Source organism: Rattus norvegicus, chromosome 3 (assembly GCF_021556685.1).
Source record: "Rattus norvegicus strain SHRSP/BbbUtx chromosome 3, alternate assembly SHRSP_T2T, whole genome shotgun sequence".
NCBI lineage: Eukaryota > Metazoa > Chordata > Mammalia > Rodentia > Muridae > Rattus > Rattus norvegicus.
The window spans coordinates 116,631,895-116,648,015 of NC_141536.1; the positions used below are offsets into that span (position 1 = coordinate 116,631,895).

General features: G+C 49.0%; 1 protein-coding gene across 1 annotated transcript; it reads right to left on the reverse strand.

Moving 5' to 3' along the window:
- Positions 1 to 3,512: 3,512 nt before the first annotated feature.
- On the reverse strand, positions 3,513 to 15,861 carry Pdyn (prodynorphin). Its single transcript, NM_019374.3, is given in 4 exon segments — positions 3,513 to 5,584; positions 6,693 to 6,838; positions 14,429 to 14,489; positions 15,702 to 15,861. Coding segments are annotated over 2 exon segments (747 nt in total). The 5' UTR covers positions 6,825 to 6,838; positions 14,429 to 14,489; positions 15,702 to 15,861; the 3' UTR covers positions 3,513 to 4,969.
- Positions 15,862 to 16,121: the final 260 nt, after the last annotated feature.

The following is a 16,121-nucleotide window of genomic DNA, read 5'->3' on the forward strand; positions in this document are numbered from 1 at the left end:
CTCTGTGACCACTGCACAGTGGCCTTGGGCAGGGACAGAAGCTCAGGCATCTGGAAGGGCTGTGATATTCTCTGTCCCCACAAACAGCTCATTAAAACAGATTGTGTCGAGTCCTCTGGGGTGTGGGAATGTTCTAAGTATCCACACTTGAGGGGATTTCAGAGCACCTAGGTTACAACTCCAGAAGAATTACTTAAAGCCACTTCTTTTACACAAACAGTAGAATGTTGTTCTTCCAACAGGCATGCGCCTCACTCGGACTCAATCAGATGCACTGTGATCAGAGTCACGACTAGAAAACCAGGTCCTGAGGTCCTGTCCCCTGCCATGGCTGGTGCACAGAGCTAGACCAATCCATGGGCCATGGGCTGGACTCTTAGAACATAGCAGTGTGTAGCACACACAGCTCAAAGCAAACCAGGTATATTGTAGACTGACTTGATGCTCCCGAATTTTTCTCTCTGAGCAATAAAGTCAGTATTCTCTCCACTCAAGAGATTGAAAATCTGAGTCCAAAATACCGTGTATTTCATGGCTCTTGGTAACCATGAAAGTAACCTAGAAAACGGAAACCAGAACAATGGTATCATGGAACCCATCATGTATAGGACAATTTTTTCACTAATTAATTTATTTATTCATTTTTCATCTAATTGCAGCCCCCTCCTTCCAGTCCCCCCTCACACATCCCCTCTGGGTACCAACCCACCCAAGCACATCAAGTCACTGCAGGACTAGGTCTCTCCCACTGAGACCAGATGAGGCAGCTCTGTTAGGGGAACAGGACTCAACAGTCAGTCAACAGAGTCAGGGTAAGCCTGCTCCAATCACTGGGGGACTCTCGTGAAGAGCAAGTTGCTCATCTGCTACATATGTGCAGGGGGCCTGGGTCCAGCCCATGCATGCTCTGTGGCTGGTGGTTCAGTCTCTGGGAGCCCCAAGGGTTCAGGTTAGTTGACTCTGTTAGTCATCCTATGATGTCCCATATAGGGGGTGATTTTAAGGGCTAGTTCTTATTTTTCAAAAATTGAAAAATGAATTCATAAAGTGGTGCGAGAGCGATGTCTGGTGTCAAGCACACAGCTGTGCGTATTGCAATACTCTTTTATAATTACTTCGCTCCAACTGAGAGCCATCATGCCGAGCCAGATGTCTGAAGTCTCTTGTACATTTCCCACAGCAGCTGCTTGCCAGCTCTTCCTGTCCCCACCAGTCCCTCAACTCGCTGGAGCCGGATTCGCTGACGCTGTGGTCTGGCACATTCTCTACCTGCTGGGAATCATGCTCTGGTCTCCCACCCCTACCCCTTTTGAATCAGTCCCTTCTCCATCATATATCTCCATGATGTTCATGCTCTGGCCAACCAGAGAACCACACAAACCCATCTGTGATGACTGGAATTAGCTCGTTATTGATCGTAAGACCCAAACGCCGCTGAAGAGGTGCAATAAAGCATTGGCTAGGGTTACTGTGAAAACGATGCAGAGAACAGAGACCTTGCACTGGCAAGGCCTGGAGCATTTAGAAGCCAACTAAAGAATATAAGGAGCCTTCACCACCGAAGAGAAAGAGCCTCCTGATGGACAGGTCCTCAAGTCCTCAGAGAACACCTTGTTCCAGTTCTACCTGAAGCAAAACCTTACCGGCGTTTGCATCACATGAGTCAACAAATTGCCTGTGGTAGTCCTAAGACATTTGCTTGAAAGTGACAGAAAAGTCTTCCCTAGAGAATATTCTAGTCTGACAGACAGCAGGGTCAGGACCCAGTGATAGAATTGTCGCTCTGGCCCACCGTGGAGGTCAAAGCTGAGAAGTGTTCGTCTACCAATGTGTGGGCAGATGTGTGTTTCAGACCTGGGTATGGCTGGATGAAATGAGTCCTTCAGACTTCCCTTTCCTGTGACCACAAAGAAAAAAAAAATCCCTAAGAGAAGGATTCCCTGAACATTCTTACTGTCCTAATTCTGTAGCCCAGTTCTTTTCTTTACAGCAAGTGCCACTGTTGTCCTTGTTAATCCTCTAACTTGTTGAAGAAGGAATATATATATATATATATATATATATATGTGTGTGTGTGTGTGTGTGTGTGTATACATACATGTATATATATATATATATATATATATATATATATATATAAAACATTCAGTAATTAATAAGCACCTAAGATAGTCTCACTGCTGCCACACACTGCTAACAGCTTAAGAGTTTCAGCCCAAGAGCTATAGGGCTAAGCAGAAACAGAACGAGTCTAGTTTTACTGAGCTCTGAAATTTGTGCTCTGGCCAGCTTTGGATGAATCTCTTTCCTCTTGCCTTGGGAAAAGCAAACGCCTGTAAATCTACCTTAAGAAATAGTTGACACAGCTGTCTGGTTAGACATCAAAGCCCTGTTTCCTAAAGCAATAATGTCCTAATGATTCCCAGCACTGCCCGTGTCTGCAGACATGCTTGAACGGCAGTAGACACTTCCTATCGGTGGTCACGGGATGCAGAGAGTGCCCTGAGGTGGTCGGAGAGTTCAACACTGCTGCTCAAACTATAAAAACTGTAAGAAACTACAGACAAAGCGGTTTGATGCAGTGCCTGCCAGCACAGTGATGAATGCATCTGAACTTTTGAAGCGCAGTTTCCAGAGCAGGATTCCTATAACATGGTAAGAACAGAGAGCAGGTCCATGCTGTCTCCCTGCATTTCCAGCACCTAGCAACAGGTCTTCCAGACACAGTAGGTTTCAATTAGTACCTCATTAAACGAATAGAGAACGAGGGTCACATCCCTGGCCCCGTGCTTTCCGAGAAGTCACTCTAAGCAAGGTTTCCACTAGAACCCACATCTACAGCCACTCAGACACTTTGACACATGCTACATAAAGACACCTTATGTGCACCATTCAATGACGGATGCCTGTTTAGCAGTGGACAGCATTTGTTTGCCGCTAGCACATTCAGTCTTGTTAGGAACTTCTGTGACTCGTCCCAGTTTCCCAACACCGGAAGTGGTCCCTGAGGCTGCAGTACCTCTCTCTGTCCTCCCTGTTTTGTTGCCAAATGCCCAACTTTGCCACTGTTCCTTAAGACCACATAGGCATGGAAACTCTCATTTATTGAACCTACTAAGTGCTGGGAACTTTTCATGTTTGACTTCATCTGTCCTGTCAGCCACACTACACACACTGCCCTATTCATCTTTATTTTATAGACATAAGAAGGTCCAGAGAGGTCAGTGACTTGCCCAAAGTCACACAGACTTAATTTACATATATAAATCTGTGGAACACTCAGTCTCTTGCTTTCTGTTATTCCACAGTTTTTCCTAATAGGACTATAGGGGCTGGAGCTTGGAGGTAGAATGTTTGCCAATCGCACATGAGGCACCAGGTTCAATCCTCCAATACAGCTATACGTGTGTATGTGTGCTTATGTAAGTATATACATATCATATCTGCTTATATATAATGCCATGCACTTTCTCTGGAGACGACTCGAATATATCCACGCAAACACAGCAAGCCATCTGCATAACTTTATTTATTGTACCAGAGAAGCAGGAAACTACACAGACCTATTAAGGACTCACATGTTCCAAGTAATTTGGATAAATGTGATTTTTTTTTAAGCAGCGCACAAGTCACCATAAAACAATCTACACATTTCAGAACACATGAAGAGCTCTAAAGGCTGTGGACTGTGTGTGGAGAGGGACACTCAAGTTATCTTATGCAAAGATGCAAATCCAGTCTGCTTCCTACCAAATACGCAAATCCAGACTGCTTTCTCTCCCGTCCAGCCCCATCTCCTTAACCTACCAATCTAAATATCTGATGGGGAGAGGAAACCAAAGAGGACCTGGCCTCTGATTCTGGGTTATTTGAATCCAGCGAACCCACTTGATCCTCTTTCTCTGCTTTTATTTGGAGACATGGAGAATGAGGCTCAGTGTAATACCGAGGGGGACCAGTCTCTCCTTCAGCTACTGCTTCTGGATCCCCCTTCCCAGTGCCAGTGCATATGCCCGGCCAAATGGCTCAGCCAAATGGCTCTGGCTCCCGCAGCCAAGTCAACTACTGAGGAGCACAGCTGCGCTCAGCTGCATCAGCTCCACTACGATTCAGTTCCTCGTGGGCTAGAAGTGTGAAACTGATCTTTTTTAATGAGGGCTGTGGGAACTGGCCCAAATTCTGAATTTGTTGTACAGAACAAATTAGTTTGCTTTGCTCCCCCCCTTATCACTTCAGCCTTCAGAGGAATGGCTTTTCCTCGTGAGCAGGGGGTGTCACTCTTGGGAAAGGCACTGCCCTCACCAGGGTCTAGGAGCTGGGCTTTTCCAAGGCACCTTGGAAACCATGAGAACTCTGGATGCACATACAATTAGCATGCTAGAGGCCTGGCCTCTCTAGGGTTATAATCCCTGTCCCTGAAAAGGCTTTTCATTTAGCCTGTAGCTTTCCAGAGCAGTGTGCACAAGACGAGCCTGTGTGGCTGAGAATGCAGTTAGGATCTTCATTTGCATGTATTTTGCACATATCTTGTTTTATGTTTCTACACTGTATGCCTCATGGTTCACATGCAATACTAACAGGGAGTGCTCATTTTTCTTCCAAGAGGAGGACGTGATCAGTGAAGTTTGGAGACCACAGACCTATAGGTACAAAGACAAGGTTCTCTGGATTCTAGGGTGGGAAGGGGTCACAGGGATAGAGCGGTTGGGCTGATGTCAAAGAGCTACCCTTGGTAGTGGTAGTTTAGAGGTCTAGGGGTTTGAGCCGGACACTGGATGGATTAGCAGGGGATCCCCACTCTTCCCCACCACTGCCCGCAAACGAACACTCCACTCCTAGGCGGAACAGGGCGTGGGCTGGGTTTAGATGTTTTCATGGGAATGCTGAACGGAGCAAGCGAAGGAATAAGCAGAGGAGGATGAAGCAGGAAGCCGGCAGACCCAACTCCATGGAGGGGAAGTGTTATCCATCAAACATCTAAATCTTCGGAATAGGTATTGGGGTTCTCCTGGGACCGAGTCACCACCTTGAACTGACGCCGCAGAAAACCACCATAGCGTTTCTGGTTGTCCCACTTAAGCTTGGGGCGAATGCGCCGCAGGAAGCCCCCATAGCGTTTGTACAGGTCCTCATGCCCTACCTGATCCCCATCCTGGCCCCTGTCCTCGTCCCCAGCCATCTCGGAGCTCCTCTTGGGGTATTTGCGCAAAAAGCCGCCATAGCGTTTGGCCTGTTTTCTCAAGTCCTCCTCGTTGAAATGGAGCGTGCCAGCCTGTGCGGCTTCATCATTCATCAGGTCAGTGCCCAGTAGCTCAGATTCTCTTCCGTTGCCAAACCTGCTGGAGAGACCCCTGAGCTTTTCCTCTGAGACGCTGGTAAGGAGTTGGCCTTTCTCCAGCTCCTTCAGGAGGGGCTCCAAGAGCTTGGTCAGTGCCGTGTAGCCTTCTTCCAAAGCAACCTCATTCTCCAAGTCATCCTTGCCATGGAGCCCAGAGGCAGTCAGGGTGAGAAAAGACCAAAAGCCCCGGCATGTCTCCCACTCCTCCGAGGGCGGCACCAGGTCCTGGCACTCCAGGGAGCAAATCTGAAGGGATACGAGAGCGTCATCATGTGAGAGATTTGAAATTAGACTTACAGAGGCTAGGCAGGTATCCCAAAGGCATGGGGACACAGGTGGCAAGGCCAAAAGCAGGAGCAAGATCTTCCAATTGCCCCAGCGCATATGCTTACCGGCTTTAAAGGGTATAGTTACTCTCCAGACCTCTCTCAGGCTCTCAGGCATAGAGAGAGGGCTGTTAAGATTTCAGTGACAGAGGTTCAGCAGAACAGAAAGAAAGTGCACGGAGAATGGAAGGGTTCAGCACACCGGAGAGGGCCTGTGTTGTGGGGGAGGGGTATGGGATCTACTTCATAGTGCTAAGGGAGCATTCAGTCACCTCTATGACTTTACTGATGTTGACAGCAACTTGAATTCTGAAGGCCTGAGGTTGGAGTCCCCACGCTTAGCCACACTGCTTTCCTAAGAGTGAGCACGGACACACTGTGTAATGATGGACACACTGTGTGCAGCTCAGTGAATATAGACCAGACGGATATTAAACGCTAATCATCATGACCTCAGGGAATCAACCTTCATGTTATAAATGAGAAAAATGAGACTCAGGAAAGAACCCCAGAGTAAGGGAGCAAGAAAGGGCCAGACCCCAAGCCTGAGTATTGTCCACCACAGCTCAGCCAACAAACACTACTGCTGGGTGAGGCACATGAGAAAGCATGACTCAAAATAACGTCAACAAGCCAGGAGAAAAGCCTCAGGCCCAGGAGAGCCCAGCCCCACGGAGCAGATCCCGATAGTGTCATGAGGACGGCTTCTACCAGGAGACTGAACTTGGAGGTGCCAGGAAAGGAAACTTTGGAATGTATACCCAGAGCTTCAGGTGGCAGAGCAAGCACCCCATGGTTTACACCCTGTTGCCAGGCACTTGGCTGCCTGGAAACATGGTCTCTGTGCAGGCCTTGGGGAGCCAAGGTAATGACATCTAGAATGCAGTGGGAACTAGAGGTCAGACCTCGGTACTGGGCTGTCCATGCCGTGCACTGCAGCAGGGGCACAGCAGCCCAGAGATGCAACCTCCCCACTCTGGGCTCCACTCACAAATAGAATAACATGGAGAAGTCTTGCTGAAACCTACCAGGGGGTTGATGGGATGGGGCCCATCCTGCGTCCTCACTGCACACAGGGAACACAAGGACAGGCAGTCCGCTGCAACCTCAGAGGGGATCACAAGGAGGCAAGCTGCCAGCATCAGCCTGGACCACGCCATTCTGTATCACCCTTCTGTTGGAGAGAGAGAAGGACAAGATGGTGAAGTGTATCTGGAGTGGACAAAGCCATCTCTTACTCATGTGTGGCGTAAACAGCAGCTCGAGGCCAGCACTCTTCCCATTCTGTCATCAAGGACACAGAAGCGGGGGAGGGAACCTCGGAGTCAAGGCCAAGGACTCAGGAAGGATTGAGAGCTGAGTAATTGCTGCTTCCTGGGATCCTCTCTCGGTAGGCAGTTCCCGTAGCTCTGCAAGGCGGGCTATGCTGTAGCCTTCACCTGACAGATGGAGAAACCGAGGCACAGGAAAGTGATTCCACACAGCTAGAAAGCCCGTAAGCCAGAGCCTGTAAGCCTCTGTCTACCTTCAAGTCACACCTCGACTACCACCAGCCTCCAGGTCTGTCCTTCTGTTCTGAGTCTACAGGCTGGACGCTGGACATAGAAGGGAGAGTTGTACTGCTGACATACAATCCCGCTCTTTCTGATTTTTCCCTGGGTCTTTGGAACCCTTTGACTCCAGCGCTGCTCCTCACTCTGACAACTGCCTCACTTTCACCCCTCTCCATACGGGCCTTCTGCTCGGCTTCTCTAATTATCTCATGAACTGTCCTCCTCAGCCTATTCATTCTGAGATGCCGCCCCCTCTGCCTCATTGTCATGCATCCCTCCAGTCTGTCCCCCTCTCTAACCCCAACATCAGACCTGAGATCCACCTTCATGGATATGCCAGGCTCCACCTCACCTCTTGGCCTTGTGCATGCTGTTTTCTCTTCCTGGAAAACCTTTCCTGTCCTCTTGTTACTTGTGTTTCCTAGATTAGGTTAAGTTCAGCAACTGCAACTTTCATCGCAATCGTGCACCCCTAGCTAGCTGTGTGAGCACTTTGCTCCTCCGTGTGCAAGCACACGCACACACACTCATGCACACACTCATGCACACATTCATGCATGCATGCACACAAGCTCCCTGAACGCAGACTATCTCTTGCCCTCTCCGAAGTACTTGTTTGTGGGCCTCAAACAGGCTAAGCTTGTTGCTGCCTCAGGACTCGTGTGCACTCTCTTCCTCTGGAGTACCCAGACCAAGGGTTCTCCCAAGACTTCCTTTCTGCCTTTGCCATTTCCCCACCTAGAACATGAGCTCTCAAAGGCACAGACTTTAGCTGTCTTAACTTCTTATCCTAGCATTTAAAACGCTGGCCAGTATATCCTAAGCCCCTTGCAAATACTTGGCAGAATGAGCTGATGGTTCATTTAAAAAAAAGTCTATTAGAAGTTGTCTCTTTCCAGGGCATGAATATGGGAGGGGCTGGAGGGAGGTGACATGACAAAGATTAGGGGGAGGGGGAGGAAAATGGAAAAATGATGTGACCATATTGCAATTAAAACAGAAAGTTGACGTCCTTTCTCAGTCAATATTCTAAAAGATTTTTATTTTATGTGTAATTGTGTGCCTATGTGTGTGGGGGCAGGATATATGCTGTAATTTCAGGTGCCTGGGGAGGCCAGCAGAAGGTGCAATGCACCCCCCCAGAGCTGGAGTGACAGGCAGTTGTGAGTTGACAGACATGGGCACTGGGAACCAAACATGGTCCTTTGCAAAAGAGTGCAGGGTTCGCTCTTGACAACTGACATTCACTCCCGCCTCATCAGGCAACTCGTCGTCATAAGCCAAATCACTGTGTGGTTCTTGCAAGCGAACTTCGGTGCCTGGACTAGCCAGCCATCTGGGGTTTTACTCTCTCCCTACCTTGACATACTGATCTACTGTCTCCAAGATAAGAAACGGTGTCCACCTTCCCTCCAGGTTCCTGAGAACTGCACTTTCTTCTGACGTTCAGGGCTCCAAGAAGCCAAAACCCTGGAGGACCCCAGAACAAGTGTCCTCCCTTAAAGTTCAGGTCAGCTTCCTAACCATTACCTCAGCTGACACTACCAAGATTCTTCTGTCCTAAGCCCCTACGGGGGTGCTGGTACTGCAGAGAGCTGCCCACATCCTGCCCTGAGCAGTGAATGAAAGCTGGGGTGCAGGGCCCACTCCGTTAACTCTCTCCACCTAATAACTGCAGTTCGTAGAACAGGTTTGAGTCATCGAGGCTAAGTCTTCTGAGTCCCAGCAACAATCTGCAGGGCACTGACTCTACCCCAAGCTTGGTCTACCCACCAGCTCAGAGGTGAGCATGATCTGCCCACTTTAGAGATGAGAAAACTGGTGCTAAGAAACTTGGTAACTCATCCGAGGTTATATGCAACTGTCGACTAGAGGCGGGCCCATGTGCTTCTCCCGAGACTGCTCCTAGCACAGAGAAGCTCAAAGTTGAAAACACACAGAACTGTGCTCATGTAACCTGGGGGTCTCTGTGTTCTGAGGGTTTCCCTGCATTCTATATCAGATGAGAGAAACCAAAGGTCCAGGCAGGTGAATGCACCATTTACATGCAGACAAAATAAATGGTTCCTGCTTCTTTTTTTGTTTTGCTTTGTTTGTTTCATTGTTTTACTCCGATGCTGATCAGAGCTGATCTGTTATAAGATTTGAGCAACCTGTTGGGAGACTTCCCATACCAGTGAATTCTAAAATAAACCCAATTTCGACCTCTCTATACAATACCGGCGCCAGCATCTTTTCCTCTCCCCCTTAGCTTCTGCTGTGATGATATGGGTAGGGAAGCAGCTAAGTACCTGCCATTCCGAGCAGCCTCTTGAACTAACCACATACACAACACTTAAGGCACAAGCAGCGCCATTACCAGGCCTGTGTTACAGACTCCCCTGGGTCAAGAGAGACTGGCACTTAAGACAGTCCACTGCAGACCTTGCCTTCTTGTCCACTGATGACTTCCCAGGCTGCTCCATCTCCTTGCCCAACCCTGCAGCCTTCAGCCTCAGCCTGGTTCTGGAGCAGATCCAAGGTTATCCCCCTGAACACAATCTCCACAGTAGCCAGAGGACCCTCCTGACACTCCCTTCCGATGGTGCTGCCACCCAGCCCTGTGCCGGGTCTTGCATAGTCTGAAATGCCTTCCCAAGGTCTGACTCTTCTGACCATACTCAGAGTCCTCCCCAACACAAAAAGCCTGACGTGCACACTACGGACGCCTGTACTCCAGCCTGTACACAGCTTAATGTGAGACAGTTCTCAAGATAACCCCTTACAGCTGAAACCAATACTATTCCCACAGTGGAGAGAACATGGAGGCACAAAGAGATACGTCCACAGCATCCTAGCAAGCACACAACATACTGGCATCTCGATGTGAGTCCTGCCTGACCTGGGCTCATCCAATTCCATAGCCAAGGACACATGCTATCCCCAACCCTTGCATACAGAGTTCCCTCTGCCTCAAACAACTGTCGCCCATTCCTATTACCTTTTGATCTGACTAACTCTCACTCACTCGTTCTTTAGAATTTAGCTTCAGGCATCACAACCAAGCAGTCTGTCTGGACATGATCTCTCCTTGGATCTCCTGCAGCCACCCATGCTAGCCCCAGCACAGAATTATATCTGACTAGCTGAGTCTAACATGAGAGGCGGTTTTGCAAATGCAAATCTCCTGCAGCATGCGTGTGTGGGGAATATTTAAGCATGAGAAGCAGGTCGTAGCTGAGAAACTGCAGTACTGATTGCCAAGAAGCAGGCAGAGGCCAGGTCGTGCCAGCTTCATGAGTTTTCAAATGTCCTGAGGAGACCAGTTTGTATGATTGATGCATGGAAGGATTGATGAATGCTGTAATGGATGGATGGGTGGATGGATGAAGAGCTGAACAGATAAATGGATCATGTCCCAGAATGTCACCCAGGATTCAGATGAGACCAAGAGATCCATATAAGTTTGGTGAGTGAATAAACAGGCATTTTAAAACTGGGAGATTTTTAAATTTAAAAAAAAAAAAAGCTCAATTTCCAATTTGTTTGGAGAAAAGTCAAAAGCCTTTGAGACACTAGGCCTGCATTGGTGCTAGTCATGAGGGACACACACACACACACACACACACACACACACACACACACACAGAGGCCCCCTGTTCCTGCTAAGCACCTAGCAGACATTTGTACCTGCCACCCTTGGATGGCCAGCTCAAACAATTTGGAAAAATAGCTCGGGGCAGGGGGAAGGAGGTTCAGTGATTTTGAGAAAGGTGAGGTCCAACCCTGCCTGACCTGGCTACAGGCCACTAGCTTGTTTAGTGAGGAGAGTGGCCGCTTAACCACCACTTGGAGAAAACTGACTTTGCTAAAAGCATTAGTTTTCTCCCCTATGCAGAGGGGCTGGTAACGAAGAGTGTGAGGGTTACTTTAGGCACACTAAACCCATGCCTAGCACACACTAGGCACTTTGGGGGCCTACTATGTGGAAGGGGAGCTGGTACCCCTCAGGAGCATACCGACCCTGTAATAGCCTCCTCCTCTCAGGAGCTACAGTGTGCCAACCCTATGCAGAATGCCTAGCGGTAATACTGTTCCTAAAGGCTTTGTGGAGAAGGGAAGTTGCTCTCCTCCGAGTCCTCCTGATTTGTGAACAGACAACCCAGCTTATCAGCTGAGTCCCTGAGGTTGAATGTGTCTTTACACGACGGCCTTGAGACCACCCCCATCTCATTTCCTCCCTGTGAACACACACTCCTGAAAAGAAGCTGTATTTTTTCAGACTGATTAACTGATTAGAAGTTCAGCACTGTGGGAAGACTGGACTGTCAATGGTATGGAAGCTAATTTTCTTACCTTGGGCTAGCTTCAGTCCCCAGAACAACCATCCCTTGCCTACCTCTGTGTCTGATTGTTTTCAACTAATTTTTCTGGGTCTCCAGACATGTAAACATATTATCAATAATATCTAATAATAATCTCCCGACAGGAGGGGGTTCACTGCAGTACAGGCTGGTTGCATTCTGCACCCCAACAAATTTAGAGCTATTGCTGGTGGCAGAATTCATTAAGGAAGAGAAAAGTACCATCGACTGGAACTATACTATTCCCTGAGAGGTCAAACCATGGGCTCCTCAGACAGCCCCTAGCGCCCGAGAGCCTCTGGACAGGGCCTGTTAAAGGACCAGAGCACAGTGGGAAACCGTTTCCCATCTTGATCCTTGAAAGAGTTGGTTTTGTTTTGATTTGATTTTGCCCTCGCCCTAGCTCAGAGAAATTTCTCCAGTAGTCAGCCAGGGCTCCAGAGGCAGCGAGCATTTTCATTTGAAGAGCCAGGGCTGAATAATAACAGCGTGATTTAACATCACAATTATCCCTGGGAGCAATGTATGCATACGATTATTCCTATTTGGAGGAAGAGGAAATGGGAAAAGGTAAGAAAGGAGTCACTTGCTTAAGGTCACACAATGAGTCAGGAGGACTCCAGCTCTCTCGCTCATCACTGTGATCCTCCGATGACAACCACCTTAGAATCTATCAAAGACCGTGCCACTGCTCAGGGCCAGGCAGGATGCCTGCAGATGGCTCCTCTGGACAGGCTATCAGTCAAAGTTTAGGTTCTAGGAGAAAGCTGTGGGCAGAGAGAAACAGCACCCCCTAGTGGCAGGGCTGGAATTCACAGCATGTGGGGGGGGGGCGTAAATGCTTTACATCTTTTTTATCAACTACCTCCAACAGTGAGCTGGACACTGTCAGCCCCACTTAGATGGGAATACAGTGGCTCAGAGAGATGGGAGCTAGGCATAGAGTTGATCTGCTGACTACACAAACTGCCGGGAGGTGAGAGGGACAGGGCCTGTGGGCTATGCCCAAGACTTTCACGCACCCCCAAAAATGAAACAATTTCAGGATTTTTCAGGAAAACAGCAAGTTCGTTTTGGTGGGTTCTCAAGGGGCTGGTGAAGAAAGGCTCTGAAACTTGGACGCACCCCTTGTTGAAATATGATCATGGATAGAGCACCGGTGATCGGTTTGCAGGGTGGCTTGGGTCCTGAACAGAAAATGAGCCAACCTGTTGTTCAGCAAATACCAAAGCATGGACATAGGAACAGGTCTTACCCAAAGGTCACCTTTGCAGTGCAGAGACAGACAGAAACACAGTCCTGCGGTACCGACCGGCATGGTCAGGGTCTCAGTGAAAGCATTAGCAGTGGTTTTAAAGGAATGTTTCTCAGCTGTCGGGTTTGTTAGGAATCCCCTACCTTACTGCCATTTGGAACATTTATTAGATAAGGAGAAATGCAAAAGGAAAATGAGAGGGTAGGGGGAGAGAGATGAAAAGTCAGAGGGAAGGATCACTGGGGGTGGGGGTGGGGGGCAGAGACAGCAGGAAGTGAAGATGATGGGGAAGTGGATGAACCGGAAAGAGAGGGGAAGGGCAAAAGCCAAGGTCGTCTCCTGCTCCTCCCCCAATCTGCCCCTTGAGCTATATAATACCTGCCCGGTAAACCTTCATCAAGTTAAATAGAATAAGACTGGAGAGAGGCAGCTGAAGCCACTGCAGACACTCTGAGGATGTTCGCAGCTAGTGGCTAAGCAATCAGGCCAGTGGAGAATCGGGGTACGGTGAGGAGCACCCGCCTGAGCATGTCACGTGCTTCATAGATATGACCACTGAGCTCCTGTGGGAGTGCGGAGTGGGATCCAGGCTGAGCTGCAAAGGACTTGAGGGCGCAGCTCAGTTGAGGTTACATCTCCCCAACTGTGGTCAGCTGTGTGTTGGTTCCATTGTTTTACCACCTTGTCAGACCCAGTGAGATCGGCCAATCACTGATCAGCCAAGAGGAGCAAACTGGGGAGAGAGACCATCTGCTGACCACACCTTCTCAGACCCGCACTGAAACCAAAGCAGCCACTTCAGACCCCTCGGAGAATGAGGGAGAGATCTGCTCAATGGAAAAGTTGTGCCAGGATAACTGGAGGTGGGACGGAATGTCGGGGAGGCGGGGAGCAGCAGATAAAGCAATGGCGTCATGTGTGGGAGTGGGGAGAGAAATAGTTGACTTTTGTCAGGTTTCCCTGGGAGAGAGCACAGCAGGATGGATTGGGATGACTGACGAGATCGAGATCGACGTCTTACAAGAGAGGGGGGAGGAGTTCATTCTGAAGCCTGACATTTCAAGTCACCAGAGAGGTGGCCATAACAACATTTACTGAATGCCTACCAAATACCAAATACAGCCTCCCATGGGAGCCTTCGCAGTGACAGAGGGGAAAGAACATTATTATTATCTTCGTTATATTGGTGAGGAGATTAAGACCCTAAAAGGGAAAGGAATTGTTGCAAAGTTATACACACAACAAATAAAGGATGGCTATTGGGTTTAAATTAAGGCTCAGGTGTGGTCACACACACTTAGGTAATACATGGGAAATTCCTGAGGTAATGCTCCGAAAGTCCTGAGAATTATCCTACCCTTCCATGCGTTCTCTCAAACAGCCCAGACCCAACCACTTGAGTAGCCTAAAGGGTCAAAACAGTGGCTCCTACCACACAGTTTCCGTGGAACCGTGGAACCGCTGATACCGCACTCCCAGCTGCCAGCTACTCCTGGAGACAAGGGGAGTCACCTGCCACCCATCATGCTTAGCAGGATGAGGACAAAGCAGTGGGCTCAGGATTGTGTCAATAAACACACGCACACACATGCACACTCACACACATCACTCACCCTGCTGGGGCTGCTTCAAGAGCTCCCCCCACGCAGATCTCAAAGCCTGTGGATGAGTGACCTGCAAAAACAGAACAAAAGACAAAGTGGGGTGGGATGGGAGCACCGGTGAGGGGAAGAGGGAGGAGGGTTAGCAGAGCGTAGGCGTAAAGCCCCCATGACACGAACAGAAAAGGACTGACATTCTGAAAGGTTTTGCGACAGATCTTGACAGCAGTGCCTGCCAGATTAGAAAGACATCAGTGTATATTTCATCAACCCTTGGTGAGAATGAAGGTCTGCTGTCTGTGGGAGGACATTTGAAAAAAGACCCAATAACCTAAAGAGCTTGGAGGCTTTATTAAGGGATACTTGTAAATCTTGAGAGGTTCTCAGAAAAAGAAAAAAAGAAAACACACACCCAGGGAAAAGTAACAAGATGCAGACTTTACTGTTCAGTCATGGAGTTGTGTACAGCTGCCTTCTCTGAAGCTCGACAGCTTTTTACTGATGTCAAACTTTGGGGGTTCCACAAGACTTTCTTTAAACATGGGCGTTGCTATCAGAGAGCCCATGGCTTTCCTCAAGCTTCCTCCAGCCTAACTAGCTGCCTCCAGCAGTAAAGTGGCTGTGATTTACAGGAAAGCAACAAGTCCTTTCAAAGTAAAATTTACAAGGGAAGTCCTCCTCAGACTGGGTATCCAGCTGAGCTCTCGCTGTTCTTCCTAGTTCCCTTTCAACCAAACAACCCCAGACTTCATTCTGAGTGAAATCAAAGGAAGCCACTCAAATCCGCACCTTGTTGGTGATTAAACATGATTCAAAAAGAATGAAAAGGACGGCACTCATTTATGCGTTGATGGTGTCGATCCGGTGCTTGGCAAATGCCAAGTCCTGAACCTCATTAATGTTCCTAGCCCGTGTAATTTAAGTCCGGTGAGAAAGTGAACCTTTAAGAATAAGGCTAATTAGTGAAACCTCTTGGTCTTCCACACAGGATGCCCCCTTCTCCTCAGACCCTGAAAACTAGCATAGGGACTGCTGTGTGGCAGAGCCCACACGCCGCTAGCACCTGTGGAAGCCAGGACTGTTCAGGACATGGGTTCCAGAGGACAGGCAGCTCTTTGGACTCGCTGACCAGGCTCTTGTAAACTAGCCTTGAAACTATGATTTCCTGTGCTGAGTTCCAGAACCAAACCTAACTTCCCCCAGCCCAAGCTCCCACAGGTTCCCTCACATAGCATCAGGAGCACATGCATGAAGCCAGAAACGCTGAGCTCCCTGCGGATCTTACCTGCGTGCTGCTTTGTCGCTGGCAGGCTTCTGGCTGATCAGGTGATAGGATGGCCGATCCAAGATTCAGAAGGAGCCCTGACGCTAGCTCAGAGAAGTGCCACAGAGGAAGCCTTGAAGGCTACCAAATCCCCCTATGGCAGTTCTGTGAGCCTTACTCCCTCCCCTTTTATAGAAGAGAGTCTCCCCCCACTGTCGCTCAGCCCGCTCAGCGCTCGCTCACAGAGCACAGGCTGCCAGGAGCCAATGGGGGAGTGGCAGTCAGAGCTCAGACCCCCGGGTCCTTCCACTCAACCCCCTGGGCCTGAGTGAAACACAATAGCTGCTCCAGGTGATGTGATGTGGAGGAGGATGCTCTCGCGCAGTCCGGGGGTGGATTCTCGGTGTAGCGCTGTTTGTCACTTCAAATTCGGCCACTTTG